Source organism: Rhodnius prolixus, unplaced genomic scaffold (genome assembly GCF_049639745.1).
Source record: "Rhodnius prolixus isolate KJV_2025 unplaced genomic scaffold, Rpr scaffold_4, whole genome shotgun sequence".
Lineage (NCBI taxonomy): Eukaryota > Metazoa > Arthropoda > Insecta > Hemiptera > Reduviidae > Rhodnius > Rhodnius prolixus.
This window is the reverse complement of record NW_027411614.1, coordinates 24,154,737-24,174,834: the sequence shown is the minus strand read 5'-3', so window position 1 is coordinate 24,174,834 and position 20,098 is coordinate 24,154,737. Positions and strand designations below refer to the sequence as shown.

The following is a 20,098-nucleotide window of genomic DNA, read 5'->3' as shown; positions in this document are numbered from 1 at the left end:
TTTTTAATGTTTTGAAAAATGATCGATTTATTATCGAAGCGTCACTGAAGTAAAACTGAAATAAAAGTTTTTTGTTTTTTTTTTTTAACTTAAAAATTCACAGGAAAAACAAAGTTCTCTGTGAATTTACCATCATTCAACCATTCTTTGTAGTAAAGTTTTGATCAAATATAATTTGGCAAGTTCGGTGGCTCTAAACTCCTGGAATAAAATTAAATTTGATATAATTTTACTTGTTTCAAATTGTTTGGCATATGTAAAAGAACAGTTTATAAAACAGTTATTTCTTGCAAATTTTAGTTTATTGAGGAATTTAGGAACTCAACAGTACCAAGAAAGTGTGAAGTAATAAATTAGGAAGAATAAAATTAAGAATTTTGCATTACCCAAAATATTAAATAAACTGGACTTTCAAGTAAGCATTGAATCAAAAGTAAAAACCCAACTTTTAGTTATAGTTACACGAAAAGTTAATACGAGCCTTTATTATTTTCATTGATTGATTTTATTGGCATAGTTTTAACAGCAATCCGCCATTTTTATGTGCAATTGGAAAATAAAGTAATTATTGAAAAAAATTACTTAATTAGCTCTCAATCTGAAGTTGAAACTTTTATTGCCGACTTTTTATTATTATTTATAATTGAAGTACTTTTTCTCTATTCACCAACTTTGTACCGAATAATACTAATCATTCAGGCGCCACGGTAGCCGAGTGGTTAGAGGCGAGACCAGTAAAGCTAATATCGTATGCATTGTGGTGATGGGTTCGATTCCCGGTCTTAGGCCTTGGATTTTATTTAATGGTTAATAAGAGAAATTTACAGTAAAGTATGTTTACTAGTCGCCTCCGTCCACGACACCTAATTGGTAGTTGGACGTTAAGCCCCGACTGAAAAAATAGGCAATTACTTTGCTTTTACTTTACTAATCACTCTTTGTAATTAAAAGATGCTTGAGAAATTAGTGTTAGTCGAAAGGGCAGATCTATGTTGGCTGCAGTAGTTATAATGGAATAAATTTAGAGTTATTGATTACTTTCGAATGACAAACTCATTTGAGGCTGGTATGACGGCCAATTTGAGCAAACTTTACTTTTCTCGCTCCTCGATATTTTGTTACAATTAGCCCTCTGCTCATCTCCAATAATTTCACTGAAATAGCCAATAGACCTGGCTAAACCGAACCTAAGATGTTCCTTACGTAATTTTTACCCCCCAAAAAATGCTACAAACCCAGAATACTTTATTGGGTTCTCCAAGCTTAGCTAGCTTTTGTTTGGGATTTTTTCTGCCCATGATGTTCATCTTCAGTTATTCTCACTCTCCCCTCCGCACTATCTTGCTTTTAGAAAAGCTGTAGCTCTAATCTTTTCACGTACTTTATCCTTTTTGTTTTTGGTATCTATCGGATCCATTAATCAGCAACGATCTTTAATGGATTGCTCTCCTTGGCGTAGTTTGCTGGCCACCATGCTCTCTCTTCCTATTCACCATCAAAGCACTAATTGAATTCTTTGAACGAACTTTACCCAGGTTAATGAATTTCAGTGGTTTACTTCAATTTATAGCGCTATGTGGATACTGCTTGAATCACTTTTCAAGCAAATTTAAATTTTCCAGAACTATTATTTCTTTATTTTGACAATTAAACTCATTTTAAATAATCTTTACTACTAATTAAAACTGTTTGGACTCTACTTATTTGGCATAATTGTTCTGAACATTCTAAAACGATAAAAGAAAGATAACTTTAATATCCATTGTTTTTAGCTAATTTCTGAAATATATTTTATTTCGGGGCAACCTTCATGTTAGTCTCTAAATCAGTACCTATTGCACTGACATTTTTTTATCTTTTCCTTAATTTTATGAGACTTTAGGCCTCGATTTGTCTTCGACTTTTATTAAATATCCTATTTTAAAAATATGGTGCAAATCCTAAAAATTACAGGTATAAATTACCAGCAGTTTTATTATTATTTTGACGATTAGTAGTAGAGCAAGACTGTTTGGTTCAACTCTAATCTGACATGTCACTGTTTAAACAGCTCTCCTGGCTTCCTGTGTGATTTCAACAAAAATAGACACTGGCTCGCTCTATAGAAATTGTATGGAACTATAAATAAGAAATAGTGTTAGTGTTTAATACTACAAGACATATGGTTAGTAGATTATTGCTTTCTAACATCAATTAACGTACAAAAAGCGTTTTAAGGTTACTTATACTTAAACGTTTTAAGGTTTTATTTATTGCAATTAAAATAAAACTTTTACTAAAGACTTTAAATAATTTGTTTTACTAGTTCAGCTAGATGCTCTTTGGGCGAGATCTTCCGTCTGTGGTCGTAATGAATGAGTTGGGCGGGCACCAAGTAGAAGGTTATCTAGTTCTTTTTTCTTTGTTTTCAAATTAAATTTTGTTACTTTTCTTTAGGGTTTAAAGAAGGCTCCTGTGGTTTTCTGTATTACTTTTACATCTTAGGATTTGGAAGGCTAAAATCTCAGGATAACTGCCTGTAACCCGAACTTCATTGTCACTTACTCTACCAGTAGTACATTAAGTAATTTGCTTAATGTGGGTGTACATTATTATTTGATGAGCGATAATGTATTTGATTGTTAAATACATTGTAGTTTCCATAAATCCAATACACAAGCAGACTTTACATGATGTAAATTTAGAGTGTAAGGAACCCGAGAGAACTGAAGTGAATAATCCGTGAGTTATACTTAGAACGCAACTCTTGTTAGTCCCAGTAGACATATTGACTATTAGCGTTTAGTTTAGATTGCAGAGAGAGAGTGAAGAATTTGACCGATATTTATGGTATATTGCTAAACGAGTTGGGTTATTTGTTGAGTTTACTAATTTCAGTCTAAGCCGTGCTTAGAGAGACGTTGCAACTTCATTTCAGGTGGTGCTGCGCAAGAAGTATTTTGCGATCTTTGGTTATGCGGAGAGCCGTATTTCTCTTAGTTCTGATGGACAGCTTTGTATTGCTATTCTGCGCTTTACAGATAAAAGACCATCCAAGAAGCTGCGGCAATATTGGGCAAACTGAAGAGAGACTTTTTATCTAAGATGTGCAGGAGTTGGTTATTTTCTTTTATTGGCAAATTAGGGTTTTGAAGAATATCTTCCTCGGTATTGAAGATAGAGGCGCGGGTGCTATTTCGTTTGAGAAGAAATTTCTTTGAGGATTCGATTGCTATACAACTCTTTGATTGTATCGCTAATTGAATATGATATTCCCTTCTGAAAAGTTAAAACATTTTTATTTGAAAAGATTGATAAAAAGAGTTCTCTAATTTGGTAGTTATTTTAAGAGACATTGCAACGTTTAGACCCGTCTGGAAAAGTAGGCGTTTCCTTTACTAATTTTTTTTTAAATTATCTAGGAGTGTATTTAATTCAGATACGGTAGATATTAATTTTGTATTTTCAAATAGCATATTAGCTATATTTGTGTGGTTTTTCATATACTTATTTTAAGTACAAAATTAACTTTTTGGTTTGTATAGACCTACCTACCTAAGTATTTATAACATCTAGCTTTCTGTCTTGACGGATATTTTATAGCCTTTTGTTGTTGGTGTTTTTTGTTAATAAATTCTATAAATTAATTGTACGCTTTGTCTTTTGATCTGCTGCTTAATTTCCCAGAAAGATCAGACTTTCTGCCTGAAATGAAATTGAATTCATGAAATTGGGAAAAGATTTAATTGAACTTTTGAATAGAAATCATCGATTCCAGAGATGAAACATTTAATTCCTGCCAGTAGGCTCAGTTATAAAAGCTAGTAAAAATGTTTAATAGCTTCTTTTGTAGGCTATCTTGTTTTTCTGTTTGGCAAAAAATTAATTATTAGCTAAAGTTTTATCATAACATTTTGACTTAAAAAATAGTAATTGGAAAAGAAAACAGATTAATAATTTAAATTAATGATAGATGGATAAATGCCCAAAATTGCTGGCGGCTAACCTAAACGTAATATTTAGTTTTTATTATGTCAGCGTAATCAAAAACGGCCAAACAATTTAACAAATGTGTACTTGTCTTTCCTAGTTGGATTGGCGCAATGACGCTGTATTCTGACATTAGCAACGACGTCTGGCAAGCAAATTGTCTTTTTTTTTTTCTTTTTTTTACCTCAAATAGTGTATTTTTTTCTCTTCAAATACAGCTTTTTTTGGTTTTATATTCTCGATACATCTCTTTATTTTATACATTTATTTTCACGGTTAAATAAATGAAAAAATAAAAACTACATCGTTCCAGTTGTGTTATTTATTTTCTTAATATTGCTGGAAACTATTCTATCGCAATGAGAAAAAGTAAAAAGTGAGGTATTATTACATCGGAGAGTATAAAATAAATTTATGTAACAGTACATAACTTGGGTATTACATTATTGCAATTTATATAAAAAAAAAAAAAAAATCAAGTTGGCCATTTCTGAAAATACATGGCATTGCTTTTAACGTTCTTTTTATTACATTATTCTTTATATTCTTATTATCTAAACTTGCATTGTTTGATATTGTTGGTAACATTGTGTTTCATTATGATCATGTTGGTAACATTGTGTTTCAGGTGAGTGCTGTGCTTAGTCCGCTTAGATCAAAAGTAAGTCCCATTTTTATTATTATTATTTATACACTAAATCAGTATTTCTGGTTATGGGCGCTTTTTAGAGTATATTCATCAGAGGGGAGACCTGCAGAGTTTGTTGTAGAGCAGTTTAATATTTTATGTCATCTCATAAAACGTAAACACAAAAATTTAGGTTCATTTCTCTAATTCAGGTTGCAAATACTCGGTTCAGAGAATTAACACTTACTGGATCTACTATGATTATATCGATAATAATAACTTAAAAATGATTCTGTTATCTAGTAGGTATGCCACATTTCATTTTCTGTCTGAATTTAAGTTTTTTTAATAATTTATTGAAAAATTTACAATTGCAAAATTAGCATCTAGTAAATGTGATAAAGGGAAGAGATGAGCACAAGAGTGGAGCAGATGTCCAGAGACAACCCTCCGAGATATTGTCAAGCTGTGAGAAAGGAGAAATATGCAGGCGATAGATTGTGAATGTGATAGGGGAAAAGTGAAGAACTTGAGATGAGCGAGATGAGAGTAATTAGCAAAGTAATAGCGCTGAGTGAGAATGAGAAGATGAATGAGAAGAGATGAGAGAATGAGAGTGACTGAATGAGAAGGGAGAGGGATATTTACAAATTTACAAAGAAAAAAAATTATAAATCAAATTTAAAGTTAAGCTAAATTGATTAATAATTAATAATAAAGGGGCGTATGACAGTGTAGGAGCTTAAGATAGTGTTGTAGTGTAGGAGAACATGATAGTGTAGGAGCTTATGATAGTGTTATAGTGTAGGAGCATGTTAGAACAGGCGCATGTTAATAATTATATAATTTGATTATTATATTTGGTATACAAGGTATAAAAAGGAATCCTAGCCCATGAGCAGGCAGTTTGAGTATTAGTTATGGTTGTGTTATAGTGGATAGCACTGTGATAAAAACAGTCTATCATATGCCTTCAGGGGCCTCGTTGAGTTTTACTATTGTGTTGCTCCTAAAGGTAACTCTCTCTTCCACAAAAACTTTGCTTATATACAAGGGATCTCGTGTGCAGGTTTTTGCTCCTGTTGTCGTATGGAAAGATCTGTCTTAGAAAATAACGATCTCTCTGCACTTTCTGCTGTAGTCTGATGTCTTTATTGGTTTATAGAGTCAGCCATTTTGCATCCAAACAATATTGGTTGTCCCAGCTATCTTCATGTATAAGTATTTACTTATCAAATATTACTTTTCTGTTTTTTATTTAAGCACCAATGTTAGATATTTCTATTTATTGAAGTATACACTTTTTCGTTGGCAACAGTGTTCCTAAATAAGCACAAACTTTTTATTATTTCCCCTACAGTGTTCTGATCCCATAATTTTATAGAGCTATTCTAATTTTCCACCCCTGCCGATTTTGGAGCCAGCGCTGATGGGTATTCTTTATTCCACTACCCCCATATCACCATGATATGTAAGGGTATTTGATTTTACCTAAGCCTAACATACTGAGGATGGTACAAAATACATATGTAGGCATAATTATTTATTCTGTCCATAGATTTTTTTTGTTCTTCCTAAATGTTTTTGTACTGAACGGCGGTGGGCAGGTTTTTCTTTTGTATTTATTTATTTAAAGCGCGTCAACATCTGTGGTCATTGGCGCTCGGTGATTTTTTCAGTGCACTACCGCCCTCAGAACAATGATCTCTCGTTTATCCATTACCGAACATCGAGCTATAAGAAGCTCCTAGGAAGAGAGAGAGAAAAAAAAATCTAAGGGGATCTACTGGATTTGAACCCGGTATCTCCGCGTTAGAATACAGTAAACGCTAACCACTGAGCTAGTCCCTTTCCTGGAGGATAGTTTTGTCGATAAATCACGGTCCGGATACACCGGCACTGCATCGAAAAAGGCTGTTGGAGCCAGTGACCTCAAAGCGTATATTTACGTGGAAAAAGCAGTAATCGAAAGTTCTCACCATTGCAGTTTATAAGAAGTAAGAGAAAATAAAAAGATAAATTCTCAAATGAAATCTCACAGGAATTTCAGGAAATCAGATACCGTATCAATTCTATCACCCAGTTATATGGCATACTGCAACTACTCAATTCCAACAATCTAGGAATAGCGCAACTCAAGTAGTCGGTATTCTGGCATATCTAACAAAGATTCCCACCAGTTTAACATCCGCCTAAAGATTTTAAGCTGAAAAGTGACATCTGCCAGCTTCAAGTCAGACATATGAGTCAGGCGTACATTTAGGCAGGTGTAACAAAACTTTTGTAGACCTTAATTGCCCTCTCTCTAGAATATGAGTATAGCTCGAACACCAAATTTCAGACAAATAAAGAAGCACACTCTCAGAGATAGAATCGTAGAGATGGGCTTTAGTTTTTCAATCATCACTCTTACATGGCTTTAGTAGAGACAAAACAGCAAATGTGGCAGAGGCGTTCTTAGCAAGAAAAAATATTCGTTGGTCTTAAGAAATTTAGCAGAAGAAAAGAACGGAACGCCTAAATAAGTGAACTGACCACAGTAATTAATATATTATGATTTATACATCAGTCGCTTGACATTTGAGAAATTTCCGCCTTTTACGAAAATCTCAAGCAGTTTACAAAATTCCTTCAAACTCTGAATTTTAAAATATTTAAATTTTAGAAACATTATAGAGTAAAAAAAAAAAAAAAAAAAAGCACATTACGCCGTAATGATATTTTATAGCGTAAACTACCTCCTCGACGTCCTGAGATGAATTTTCCTGGAATTGTTTAAAATGAAAGATGTGAGACTCCTAATATTCAAGTGTTATGTAAATATGTAGTCAGGAGAAAATGGCAGAAGCAATTTTAGAGTGAGTCTCATAAAAAATGAAAAATGAATTCTGTAAAATGGTATTTCGTGGTGGAGGAGTTCTCTTGAACGCGGAATTTTAGCTACACACATAACTCTTATTAATAATATATAAGTGGTTTGACTGTACATTATTCTTAAATAGCTCTTTGGAGGGAACCTATCTACCCACTGAAAATCATAGGTCGTCTCTGTATTTGTTTGCGTTGATCTATAAATCGCTAAGTTTCAGTCAGATTCCGAGTGCTAACTTGAATACAAAGATGGAGCTTGCTCAGACTTTATGTTTTCGAACTGGTGTTCACTTATAAACTTACTGTACTCATGTTGATCAGCATCGTTTATTTGAAACAGTTTTTCAGAAAAATTCGAAAAGCATTCTGTGAAGGTGTGGTTGAGTAACTTCTCCAGTTTACAGTACTTTCTTTTATCATGCTTATTATAAAACAGGAAATAATCAAACAAAGAATCTCAAACACAGCCGGAAGGAAGTACCACGTTACTAAATAGATTTTTCATTTTAATGGAACTTTTTGAAAAATTAGATTTCTACATTACCATCACTTTGTTTTAAAACTTTTCCGGAAAAGTTATTGATTAGCCAAAGAGATCAGCTGTTAAATGAAGGTTATCTAAGCAGAGTGACCAGCTTTTGTATTTTTTTGCCATTCACAATCTACCAAAATAAAATATAGTTAGTGACTTTTTATTACAAAAGTTTAGCTTAAAAAAAATTTCAGCCGTGTGATTGTTCGAACCAGAGTTGATTTATTTAAATCTTCTTTAATATTTTAAAGTCGACTTTAAAATAAATCGATTAAATCAAATCCCAAATTTCCTAATTTCTTATACACTAATTACATTTTATTTTGTGATTATAAATAAAAAACAAAGTTGGTCACCCTGTCTAGATAACCTCCCTTTGCCAGTTACCGGCGGCCATCTTTAACTCGTTATTGGTGTTTCTTTGTTTACGTGATTTTTTAAGTGAATATTAGCGAGTGTTAAAGTAATGTTCAGTTTTATAAATTGTGTTTAAGTTATACTTTGTGCATGATATTGAGTTTTAGTGCTAATAGTGTGAATTATTTTATAAAGTGCCAAGTGCTATTGTACTGGTGATCTACTGAGGTGCTGATGAACTTTATATTATTAATACACAGTAAGTCTTTATTAACAATTGTTTAATTTTAAATTCCAATTATACATTTACTATTCTTGCATGAAAATAGCATGTCATCATTAAGTTTTTACGTACAAATTAATAATACGCTACATCCTGACTACGTTCAGTGTTCGTTAATTCTCTCATTTTGAATACTGAATATTGATTTCTAAACCTTCTTGATGTATTCTTTAATCTTTTCTTTTCACTGGACTATGAGTTTAAATTTAGTATTCATTGTTTCTCTTAATCGTTTTTTGGAACTGGTTTTTAAACTTTTTTGATATATTCTCAACCATTTTATCTTTAATAGAATATACGTAAGTTCAAAATTGCAATTTTTAGTTTCCCTAACTCTTTTTTTAGAATTAATATCTAACATTGTATTCTCTAAACTTGTTTTTTCCACTATAAGTTCTAAATCACGATAGGTGATTGGCTGTAGCGTCTGAATTTATTGTAAATTTGAGAAACGACGTCACGGATAGATTTCCTTTGTAGTTATGCTTAATTTTTTTTTATTTTCTTGGAATTTTCCCACTTTGGACAAATATTAAGAAAGCGAACAATGGCCTGAGTAGCTTAATGAACATTGGCTGTACGTAATGATCGCAAGTTTTTTTTTTTAAAAAAAAGAAATATTCAGATTTCCATTTGATAAGCTGTTGTTACAATATAAAAAATTACTGCGGCAAAGTACCGTTAGAGGACTAATGATTTATACAAGCCAGACACCGCCTTAATGGCCCATTACAGAATACAAAAATAGAAGGGAACAGTTCTGTGTGGGTACCACCTTAGCGCCGTTAGTCACGGTGTACGTGCTACTGTTGTTTCGCTATTCATACGATTTATTTTTGTCAAAAATGTTACCATTTTTACTCTTAGGATTTGAATTAAGACATCTCCTGACTTACACTCAGAAAATCCTTACTTTCCTGTCAAATTTCCAAATTAAAGTTAAATGATTATAAAATGTAAAAAAAAGGTGCTAAATTTGCGGAAAGCATTTAGAGTCCTTTTCAAGAAAATTACGACACAGGAAAATCTTTTAATTAGTATTAGTGGTCCATTACTCCTGTACACTCCTTTATCCAAAATCGTCTGCTCAAACTCCTTTCCATCCTAGACTGCCATCCTAATCCACTCTGCCGCGACATAGCCTCCTACGATCCTTCCATAACATACAGACACAGAAGACTAAAACAGATACTCCTCTAACTCTCTACACTAGCTGCAGGTTTTTCCTCTTCTCTTTTCCCTGCATTTCAATCCTTCTCACCTAACTTTTCTCTTTCTTCACTAGATAAGAAGGTTGAAATGTTTTATACATTTATACTTCTTTATTTGTTTTATGTTTTGTATATATTTATTCTATTATTCTAGATTTTGGAATTAGGCCCATTTCTGGGCAAAGGCCTCTCCCTTTAAGAGATAATAGTTATTAAACCTTGGTCGTTGTACGCGGTTTGGTGTGGTGAAGAAGCATTAGATGTGAAAATCCACCTGGATATTTTTTGAGAATGTGCAAAGTTTGGCTTGACTGGTCAATGACCAGTGCTCTTCGTACCAAGCTGCTGTAGAAACTGCTCAGTGAAAAGCGCAGTTACGAAGGCTAAAGGAAGGTTTTAAGACAGAGTACGCGGCATGGAAATTCATCCATTTATCGCAAGATGATGTTAAAAATCTGGAGCGGGTTTACCTTCTGATAGAAACATTTATTTTTGGCCATTCATTTAATTTTGGGTTTCATTCCCAGGAAGAATTGGCTAACGTTGGATTCGTCTGGAGAATTACTGTGAAAATTATTTTAGCAGTTACACGGATGGTCGCAAGAAGGGCGAGAGGTCTTGAGGCATGATACTTTGAGACTTAGAATGCTCTTTGTTGCCTATCTTTGTTAGGTTTAGGTTGATATTGGATTCGCAATTTCCTGGAGACAGCCTTTTACATTTGTTGGGTTTAAGGCGCTGAATTTATGTGTTCTCATTTGCAACTGGGTGTTAAAAGGTTTTAGTGGTCTGGAAGAGTTGGTTTCTGCTACAGTTGTACTTCTAATCATTTAAATCGCATTTATCTTTAACAAAACATCAGTATATTACGTATTTATTCATTTCTTGATTATAATTTGATTTGGATGCATTGAACACTGATTAATAAATTAAATAAAAACATTTGTCTTCCGAGGGAAGGGATTAGCTATGCGGTTAGCGTACTGGACTCCCACGCGGAGGTCCCAGGTTGGAATCCAGTTGCTGACCCTTAGATTTTCTCTTCCTAGGAGCTTCTTACAGCTCACTGTCCGGTGATGGACAGTGTTGTCTGTAACGAGAGATCACTGTCCGGAGGCCGGCAGTGCACTGAAAAAAGCTCCGGGTGCCAATAACCTTAGATGTTGACGCGCCTTAAATCATTAAAAAAAAAAAAAAAAAAAAATTGTCTTCCGATTGCTATTGTACCACCTAATTAACTATTTGTACTGACTTTTAGCATTCATCGCGCTAATAAGTCCAGTTCACTGCATTTATGCCCATAATTTGTCTCTTTCTTTGGTGTTGAGAAATTATAACTCGTAGTTTGGACTTTAAAAGTTAGGTCGGTCCTCTTCTCTTTGCGTAGATTGCAATGAGGAGGAGGATTTCAAACATATAATAATGATAATGTCCACGTTATGTAGTAGAAAGGAAACGACTGTTTGATACAGGTTTTTAGATGCACCATTTTGCTACGAAGACATAATATTCTCCACCAACATCTATGTGCCTAAATCTGTAGCAGAGCTAGCAAAGAAATATGAATGTATTTAAAAGTTATAGCCGATTAGAATGAATGGAAGAAAATGATTACAGAAGGATTACGTGATTTTAATTTCGGTTAAGCTATAAGGATGGCAGGAATATAGAGTACTGATCCATCCATTAGTTGTAAGTTTGTACGTAAATAGTTTGTATTTAGTAGAGGGATGAATGTGTGTAGCGAATGTATTTGTAGGTAAGAATGGAGAGTGAGTGATATTCTAGCAATAAGCACCTAGACGATGCTGGCTGTATGGCGGAAGCCCCCCCCCAAAAAAAAAGCCAAAATGTTAGAAAAATTTTCAAAGCAACTGTTATTCTTTTTTGTCTTTATTTAAGAATTTTACTTCTGTACAGTAAGTACAACACGTAAAAAACATTACAACATAGTACAGTGATTCTCAAGTTGTACGTAAGTCATAATTAAAGTTAGCGATTAATTTCGGACAATTTACAACATAATAAAATTTTCTGGCGACCCAGCTTAGGACACTGAAATTTCAAGAGCTGTAAACAACTTACCGAAAGAAGTGGTTTTGATGTCACAATGAAGTGATTTAAGGGGCTATACTTAGTCTTTTTAAAGAATCCATAGTTAAATGATGCGGAAAAGTCAAATAATAATAACTGTTGAAAATTAGTACCAAATAATTAGAAAGAAAGTGCACACATATTTCTTACAACAACAGCACAACAAATAGAATTCGAGAAAAAATGCACCAGACAAATCTTTGTAAAAGATAAAGGAAAAGAAATATGTTTTAGTGATGGCGGGGAATTACAAAACATTGCTATTTATAACTTTATATAAAGTTTTCTTTTTATTAAACTGTAACAGACAATAAAAAAATCATTATTGCAATGAAGCAAATATTAAATCTTGAACTTCATAAATCCTCTCACAGTTTAAAAAAGCAAAAAATTCTAAGACGAAGTTTGTAAAAACATATCTTATGAAAATTCAAATATTGCAGGCCTCCTAAAACATAACTATTTGATTGAAAATGTGGCTGAATCCGGAGTGATGAATAATATCTTTGATTTTTTTTTTTATTTTTGTATATTTCTTTCCGGAATCAAATTTTCATCCATAATCAGAGATTGATTTATAAGTTTTAAGAGAATTTCACTTTTGTTTTTTCACATTTGTGTTTTCCATTTATGTTTCTGTCACACACTTATGTATTATTAGTGGAAGCCGGGATTTAAGGGGCTAAATCATGGTTTGATATTTCGATTCCAGTTGATAGCTACAGTTTTTTTAGGCGGAACTAGTATATTTTGTGCTGCCGATATCTCAAGGCGAGGAATAATTTATTCCAGGTTTGTCCATCTTCTCGTATGAGCGGGCCTCTCAGTCCATTAAGTCTGCTCCAAGCTGGTGTAGGAATGTTTAGAATTCTGACGAAATCTGGTAGCCAATATAGAAATAGAAAAGAAATTTATTATTCTGGGACAATTGTCCCCTAAGAATAAATACAGGAACAAATAGAGGCCTTAGCAGTTTGGCCTGTGATTATACAGAAATTAAATAAATAAATAAGTATTTACAAAAGTGAAAATATAATAAGTGAAAATGAAAGTAAAAATAAAATAATAAAACAGCAGAAATTAAGGAAATAAATTAAAACAATTAGAATTTTGGAGGAAGCTGAATAGAAAGTAGATAACTGAATAGACGGGATTTAAAGATGGATAGGGTAGGAGCATGGCGGACAGATGAAGGCAAGGAGTTCCAGAGAGAGGTAGCACGTATGAGGAAGGACTTGTCAAAGGATGAGGTACGGTGAGAAGGAATATAGAGATCAGGTGAGCGAGATCTAGTGTTACGGGAATGGATGGAGGATTTAAACTTAAGGAGTTGAAAAATATAGGAAGGCCTTTGTGACTGGATGACTTGAAAAAGGAAAGAAGCCAAAAAATATTGGCGGCGATAGACAGGAAAAAGCCACTTCAACTCATCGTAGCAGTGCGAAATGCGAGAGTCTCTGGAAATGCTGAAAATAAATCTTATGAAGCAAGGTCTTTCTCGTCCTTGAAACCGGTGCATTCCAAGTTTCAGAAGCAATGAGGTCCGGGAAAGGTTCTGTACAGCTTTCACTGATTTAAGGGACCTGAACCTTTTTGCGGCTTTGTAAAATGCCTTGTCAGAACGGCCATCAATAAATTAGTGTGTATTGCCGCAAGGAGTGGTGTGTAGAGAAACTTTGTAGCCAAAGGCAGGCAAATAAGTGGTTACTCGCCAAAATTACCACGGCATTAGATCAACAAGGTGCGAGTGGCTATTAGAATGTCGCGGACCTTTTTTTCTAGGGTCACTGCAGTCTCAGCAAGTCAGCAAGCGTTGTGTGAGACATAGTTTGAAGTTAAATTCTCTACACTAAACTGAAGAATCAATCCCTAATGATCGATGAATGTCCCAGATCAGTCAGGATTACAAAGAAACATGTGTGTTGCAACGATTAATATCAGCATCATAAAGTAAAAACGTTAAAATAGAAATTTATATATGTGTTAATATTTTTTTTAATACACGTAATGTAATTTTCATGACATTTCCTTCATAATTTCTCAGTTTCGCTTCATTAATTTTTGTAAATAATATTAATATTGTAGGTGGACATACGAAGTGACAACCTTGCATCAGAATATGGCTTCCTGCCAATATGATGCATACTTACTTGTAACACAAGCGGAAATATATGCTCCCATTGAAAGCGTTCATACTTACAATCTTCAACTTCGATCGCCATTTTAATTTCCTTACTGTCATAAAAAAAATAAATCATTTTTCTCCTAACTGAATCAAAGTTCTACCGAATTTGGACATTTTATCCTACAAGCTTTCTTTCAATTTTGTGGTTGACTGTTGACATATGATAAGTACAAAGTATAAAATGATAAAAAACATTAGATTATTTTATTTATTTACATTTTTTATAGATAACAGTTCTTAAAAAGACTCCCGAGTATGACAAGCAAGACTGTTTGAGAAAGAATACACACACATGTTGAATTTTATATGTTAGAAATACTGTTGATTTGTTTGTTGTCTTGACAGATATCTCGCTTCACTGAATTTACCTTCAAAGTTATGTGTCAACAAAAGGGACAGACTGTGTAAGATCTACGAGGGTCGTTTGAAAAGTCCGTGCAAAAATAAAAACTACTTAATTTTTTGGGGTAAACCTTTTTTATTTTTCAACATAGTCTCCTTTTAGGCTTATACACTTCGTCCAACGCTGTTCTAGTTTGTTGATCCCTTCCGAATAATAGGATTTGTCCAAGTCTGAAAAATAGCCATTCGTTTCTGCAATCACCTCCTCGTTTGAATAAAATCTTTTTCCCGCCAGCCATTTCTTCATATTGGGGAACAAATAGTAGTCCGAGGGAGCCAAGTCTGGAGAATAGGGGGGATGTGTAACGAGTTGGAACCCTATTTCCATTAATTTTGCGACCACAACTGCTGAGGTGTGAGCTGGTGCGTTGTCGTGATGGAAAAGGACTTTTTTCTGGGCCAATCGTGGGCGTTTTTCTTGCAGTTCGGTTTTCAAACGGTCCAATAACGATGAATAATATGCACCTGTAATAGTTTTACCTTTTTCCAGATAGTCGATGAGGATTATTCCTTGCGAGTCGCCATAATCTTTCCGGCCGAAGGAACGGTCTTCGCCTTTTTCGGCGCAGATTCCCCCTTGGTAACACATTGTTTAGATTGTTCTTTGGTCTCAGGAGTGTAGTGATGTATCCATGTTTCATCCATAGTGACGAAACGACGCTTAAAGTCCTGCGGATTCTTCTGGAACAGCTGCAAACCGTCCTTGCAACACTTCACACGATTTCGTTTTTGGTCAAGCGTAAGCAATCGCGGCACCCATCTTGCGGATAGCTTTGTCATGTCCAAATGTTGATGCAAAATATTATGTACCCGTTCATCCGAGATGCCCACAGCACTAGCTATCTCACGCACCTTCACTCTTCTGTCATCCATCACCATATCATGGATTTTATCAATGATTTCTGGAGTAGTAACCTCAACAGGGCGTCCAGAACGTCCAGCGTCACTTGTGCCTATATGGCCACTCGGAAAATTTTGAAACCACTTATAAACTGTTCTAATCGAAGGTGCAGAGTCACCATAATGTTTATCAAGCTTCTCTTTAGTCTCCTGAGGCGTTTTGCCTTTCATAAAGTAGTGTTTAATCAACCACGAAATTCTTTTTCGTCCATTTTTTGAAAATCACTCGACTTCCTCGATTCAAACGAATGCCAAACACAAAGAAATAGACCGATCTGGCTGAAACTTGGTGTGTGTTCTTCCAAGAGATGCTACTAACTAAACATAACCTCGATACGCGCCAGTAGTGCTACCTCTCTGACTGCACGGACTTTTCAAACGACCCTCGTACATACTCTTAACTTGTCCTCATGTACTTGTTGTTTTTAGAGTGATAACAAAGTTAGATCTTATGCTTAGAATTCTGAAACTAAGTAGTTTTAATAATGTTATATTCAGCAAACGATTCTATTCTTTCTTAAAAGAATCAATTCACTCTTCACTTTTATGTAATTATAGTTTGACTCCGCAAATTTTTGAAGGTTTGTTATTTGTTACCAAAATGCACAAAAACAGTGACATTTTAAAATCGTTTCCGTTCCGATATAAAATAAAATCAAAAAAACACCGATTTAATAAAATGTTGGCAAAAATTGTTTGAAATTTATTATTTTTTCATGATAACTTCTTTTTTTCGAAAGTTTTTAATTACAAGAAGTTTTCATCGCTGAAAATGATACTTCTTTGTGTTTCAAAACTCACGAAGTATTCTCATATTACGTTGTTTTCATTAATTGTCTTACTTCAAAAATTTCCGTAAAAGTTTTTGTATTATAATCTTCCATTAATAATCATTTATCAATAATAAAGTAGGTTGATTACTTATTTCCTGCCGAATAAGTTACTTCTTGTATGAATAATGAAGTATAACTTCGATTTTATAATTTAGCTCAACAATTAATTAAATTGCAATATTAGCTCAATTTTGGTGGTTTCTAGTTAGTAAACTGTTGATGTGGCGTCCTCAAGGATGTCTAAATTTGGACGTTTGTTGTGTTATATTAAGGAAGAGCCAAAGTTTAGCGAAGCATGGAAGTAAGCAAAGCATAAGCGATGAAAAGTCTTAGCGAAACAAAACCCTCCTCTATTTATAGAACTAAAACTAGATAGGACAGCGAAAACGATTAACTAACTTTAGCGTAATAACTGTTATAGAAGGGGACCAAGTACTTCCTTACCCATGTAGTCCATCCTAAGCAGATATAGTTAATAAGCACTTCCTGTCTTTGTAAGCTCTCTATATCTTCTTATTTGTAGAGTGTGCGAAGTTTTATGTTTCGTTATTTTCGTATATTACTGTTTTCACAAGGGAATTTGTTTAACTTCAGCGAATCCAAATTGTTAATAAATATGCTGTTTGCTGTTGCTTTGACATTTTTTGATACGTTTATTTTTATTTTTTGTATACAGGAGCTGAATATCTCCTTGTAAACTTTTATTATTATCCTTTTAATGTAATTTACACCTGTACCTACAGAGTACAGTAAGTAAATGCGACAAGCGTATATTAATAGCGTGGTAAACGTGAATGACGGTCATCCAGTGATGGCCGCCATTAGTCACCCAGTTGGTCACGGGGCCAACGGCGCCTCAGCCGTCTTCGAGGATTGGAGGGTAGCGTAGTTGAAGACAAGTTTGCAGCTAAATTGTTGGGATGAAGTGAGAGTTTTTGATGAAAATTTTTATATCGGATTTTGGCAAGTTCGGAGATGAGTGGAATTTGGAGATCTGTATGGATTGTGTGGTTACTAACATAGAATGGAGCGTCTACTATGGGGCGGAGTATTTTGGATTGTACTGTTTGTAGTCTATTGATGTTTGATTTTTTAGCTGTTCCGTAAAGTAAACTTCGATTAGAAAAAATTTAAAAGTCTATATCATTGATGAATCCATTGAAGGAGAACATAAAGCACTGGATTTCCAGCGCCTGGCATATTTCCCTCTGTGCATTTTCTTTACCTCGTCTGTAAGTACTGGAATCAAAGTTGCTGATGTGTAAATCTGAACGCGCTGCATCCGGGAGTATGTTCGCATTATTATGCTCCAAGAACTTTTGTTTGAGTGCCAGAGTTTTGAAAAGATCAGTTTGAAAAATTAATAGTAGTTATAAAAAATTTAAAAGAAATAAATGGATAGGAGGGAAGGAATTAGCGTATTGGATTCTCTCGCGGAGATCCCGGGTTCGAAACCTTTAGATTTACAGACTTTCATGCAAGTGGATTCCGGTGGATTTGGGACATTAATATACATGATTTTCAGCTAGATGTTTCTAAAAAATCTCTTACAGCACATTTAATGTATATACAACAATTTATAATAGAAGAAAAAAGGTACAGGGAACTCTAAATTTGGTGGCCCTTAGATTTTCTCTTCCTAGGAGCTTCTTACAGCTCACTGTCCGGTGATGGACAGTGTCGTCTGTAGCGAGAGAAAACTCCCTGGAGGAAGTGCACTGAGATAAGCTCCGGGCGCCAATAACCTCAAATGTTGACGCGCCTTAAATCTTACAAAAAAAATGTTAAATAAAATAAAATTGATTTTAACATCATAATTACATGTATACATACAAGTTGGTTGTTAGAGTACCAGATCATTTCATGTATTCCTCTTCAAGTTGACTCTTAATTACAAATTGTATTGGTGAACAGAAAAAGTGTTAAATTCGTTTTCATATTTGGGGGCCCTTTTGCAACAAGAATAGAATAGAATATTAGATGGAATGGGACTTGCGCCCCAAGGCACCGCAGCCACAAAAGACTTATTGTACCAACCCCTTCTTGTTCTAGTAAGCGAACTCTCCCCTCCTAAAGAGGTTGAGGATTTTCCCTACTAGTTCTTTTTGCGCTACTGTCTCCTTTGGTCTCTAAGGTTTCATGCGCAACCACTCCATTGCAACACAATCCAACAAGTGTGAGGCCGTTTCCTCCTTTTTCTGATATAATCTGCACAATGGTTCCGAGCTGATAAGTCCCACCTTGCGCAGATGCTTCCTGAACCTACCGTGCCACGTGGATAGACCTGTAATCAGAGTAATCTGATTTCTACCCAAGCACAGGGTCTCTTTGGTTCTTTGTTCACACAGCCAAGGCATGGTAGTCTTGCTGTGTTTAACCCCAGGACACATCACCCAGTTCTTTTCGTGCTCCCTCCAGATCCAATCTCTCTGAGAGCCGCTCGAGCCAAACCCCTGGTGATCATCAGGACAGTTTTACAACAAAATTGGCTATATTCTTAATTAGCAGATTTATCCTATTTTAATTGCGGCATTTTGAAAGAAATTGGGACAAATTTCTTTCAGTAAGTCTCCCCCACAAATTGAACTTCTGTAATTTCCTGCAAGTTAGCTATAGGTGTAGCATATCTAGGGAGCATCAATGCCAAACCTTAAAAGCTTGTTTGATACTCTTTGCAATTTCTTTAAGTTAGTCTCGCATAGTAAATTGCAACATTGAGCTGCAAGTGGTAGTAAAATTCGTTTCCTCAAAAGAAACAGAAATATCATAAAAAATTTAATTTAATTTAAGATTATAATGCTGTTCTTCAGAGATTTCGAAACGTTTTTGCAAAATGGCGATTTGAAACTTTATCACGGTGTGTTTCATCTATTATAAATTATAGGTTATACATTAAATATGCTGTAAGAGATTTTTTAGAAACATCTAGTTCAAAGTTCGAAACATTTATCGAAACATTTTGTGAGTTAAGCTTTCCCCAGATGTCATTTAAGTGTATAAAATGGCCTCGTTAACTGTATAAGAATTAAAATAAATAAATAAAACATTCCGTTGGTAGGGGAAATCACTTCAAGTGCCTGTTACTGAATAATTTCTTTGTGGCATTTAGCGATTTTTCAGCACCAAGCAGTTTAAAGAAAATTTTGTAGCGTTAACCGCTGTAATAGCAATTCAAGAGACTGTTTGACATCCGGCATCTAATTTTTATACAAGATAATAACTTTTTATGAGCCATTAGGGCCAAATTTCTCTACTCTTGACCCTTCTTTGAACCAACTTGGTGTAAGTTTTCTTTCACACTTTATATTCTTTTTAAATGAGTGGTTTTTACCAGTAATTATACAGCGAATGTTTTTAAAGTACGAAAAAAGTAGAAATAGTTATTAATAAGTTGGTTAAAACCGTGTTAATGTTTGCTTTGTTTTAAACCTAGACAAGAGACTTACCTGGAATCCCCATACGAGACTTCAATAAGACAAACAGTACAAACCTCTAGCCAGACTACTCGACAAACGCTCAAAACTCTCACTACAGAACAAACGACGTCTCTATACAGCTCTTCTCACACCAATATGGGACTTACGGACTCGAACTTTACGGAACAGCTAAAAAATCCAACATCAATAGACTGCAAACTCTCCAATCTAAAATACTACGCCGCATAGTAGACGCTCCATTCTATGTTAGCAACCACACAATTCATACAGATCTCCAAATTCCACTCATCTCCGAACTTGCCAAAATCCGATATAAAAATTTTCAACAAAAACTCTCACTTCATCCCAACAATTTAGCTGCAAACTTGTCTTCAACTACGCTACCCTCCAATCCTC

The 20,098-nt window shown here is 34.4% G+C and overlaps 1 protein-coding gene across 12 annotated transcripts in view; it reads left to right on the top strand.

Moving 5' to 3' along the window:
• Positions 1-20,098, top strand: part of LOC141455712 (pseudouridylate synthase RPUSD2-like) — an 880,316-nt gene that overhangs the window by 570,673 nt on the left and 289,545 nt on the right. For 8 of the 12 annotated variants that reach the window (XM_074130995.1, XM_074130993.1, XM_074130991.1 and 5 more), the window contains one exon: positions 4,598-4,630. The exons of the other annotated variants lie outside the window; for them this stretch is intronic. In XM_074130995.1, coding sequence (XP_073987096.1) covers positions 4,598-4,630 — 33 coding nt within the window. The remainder of the gene's footprint in view (positions 1-4,597; positions 4,631-20,098) is intronic. 12 annotated transcript variants of the gene reach the window in all.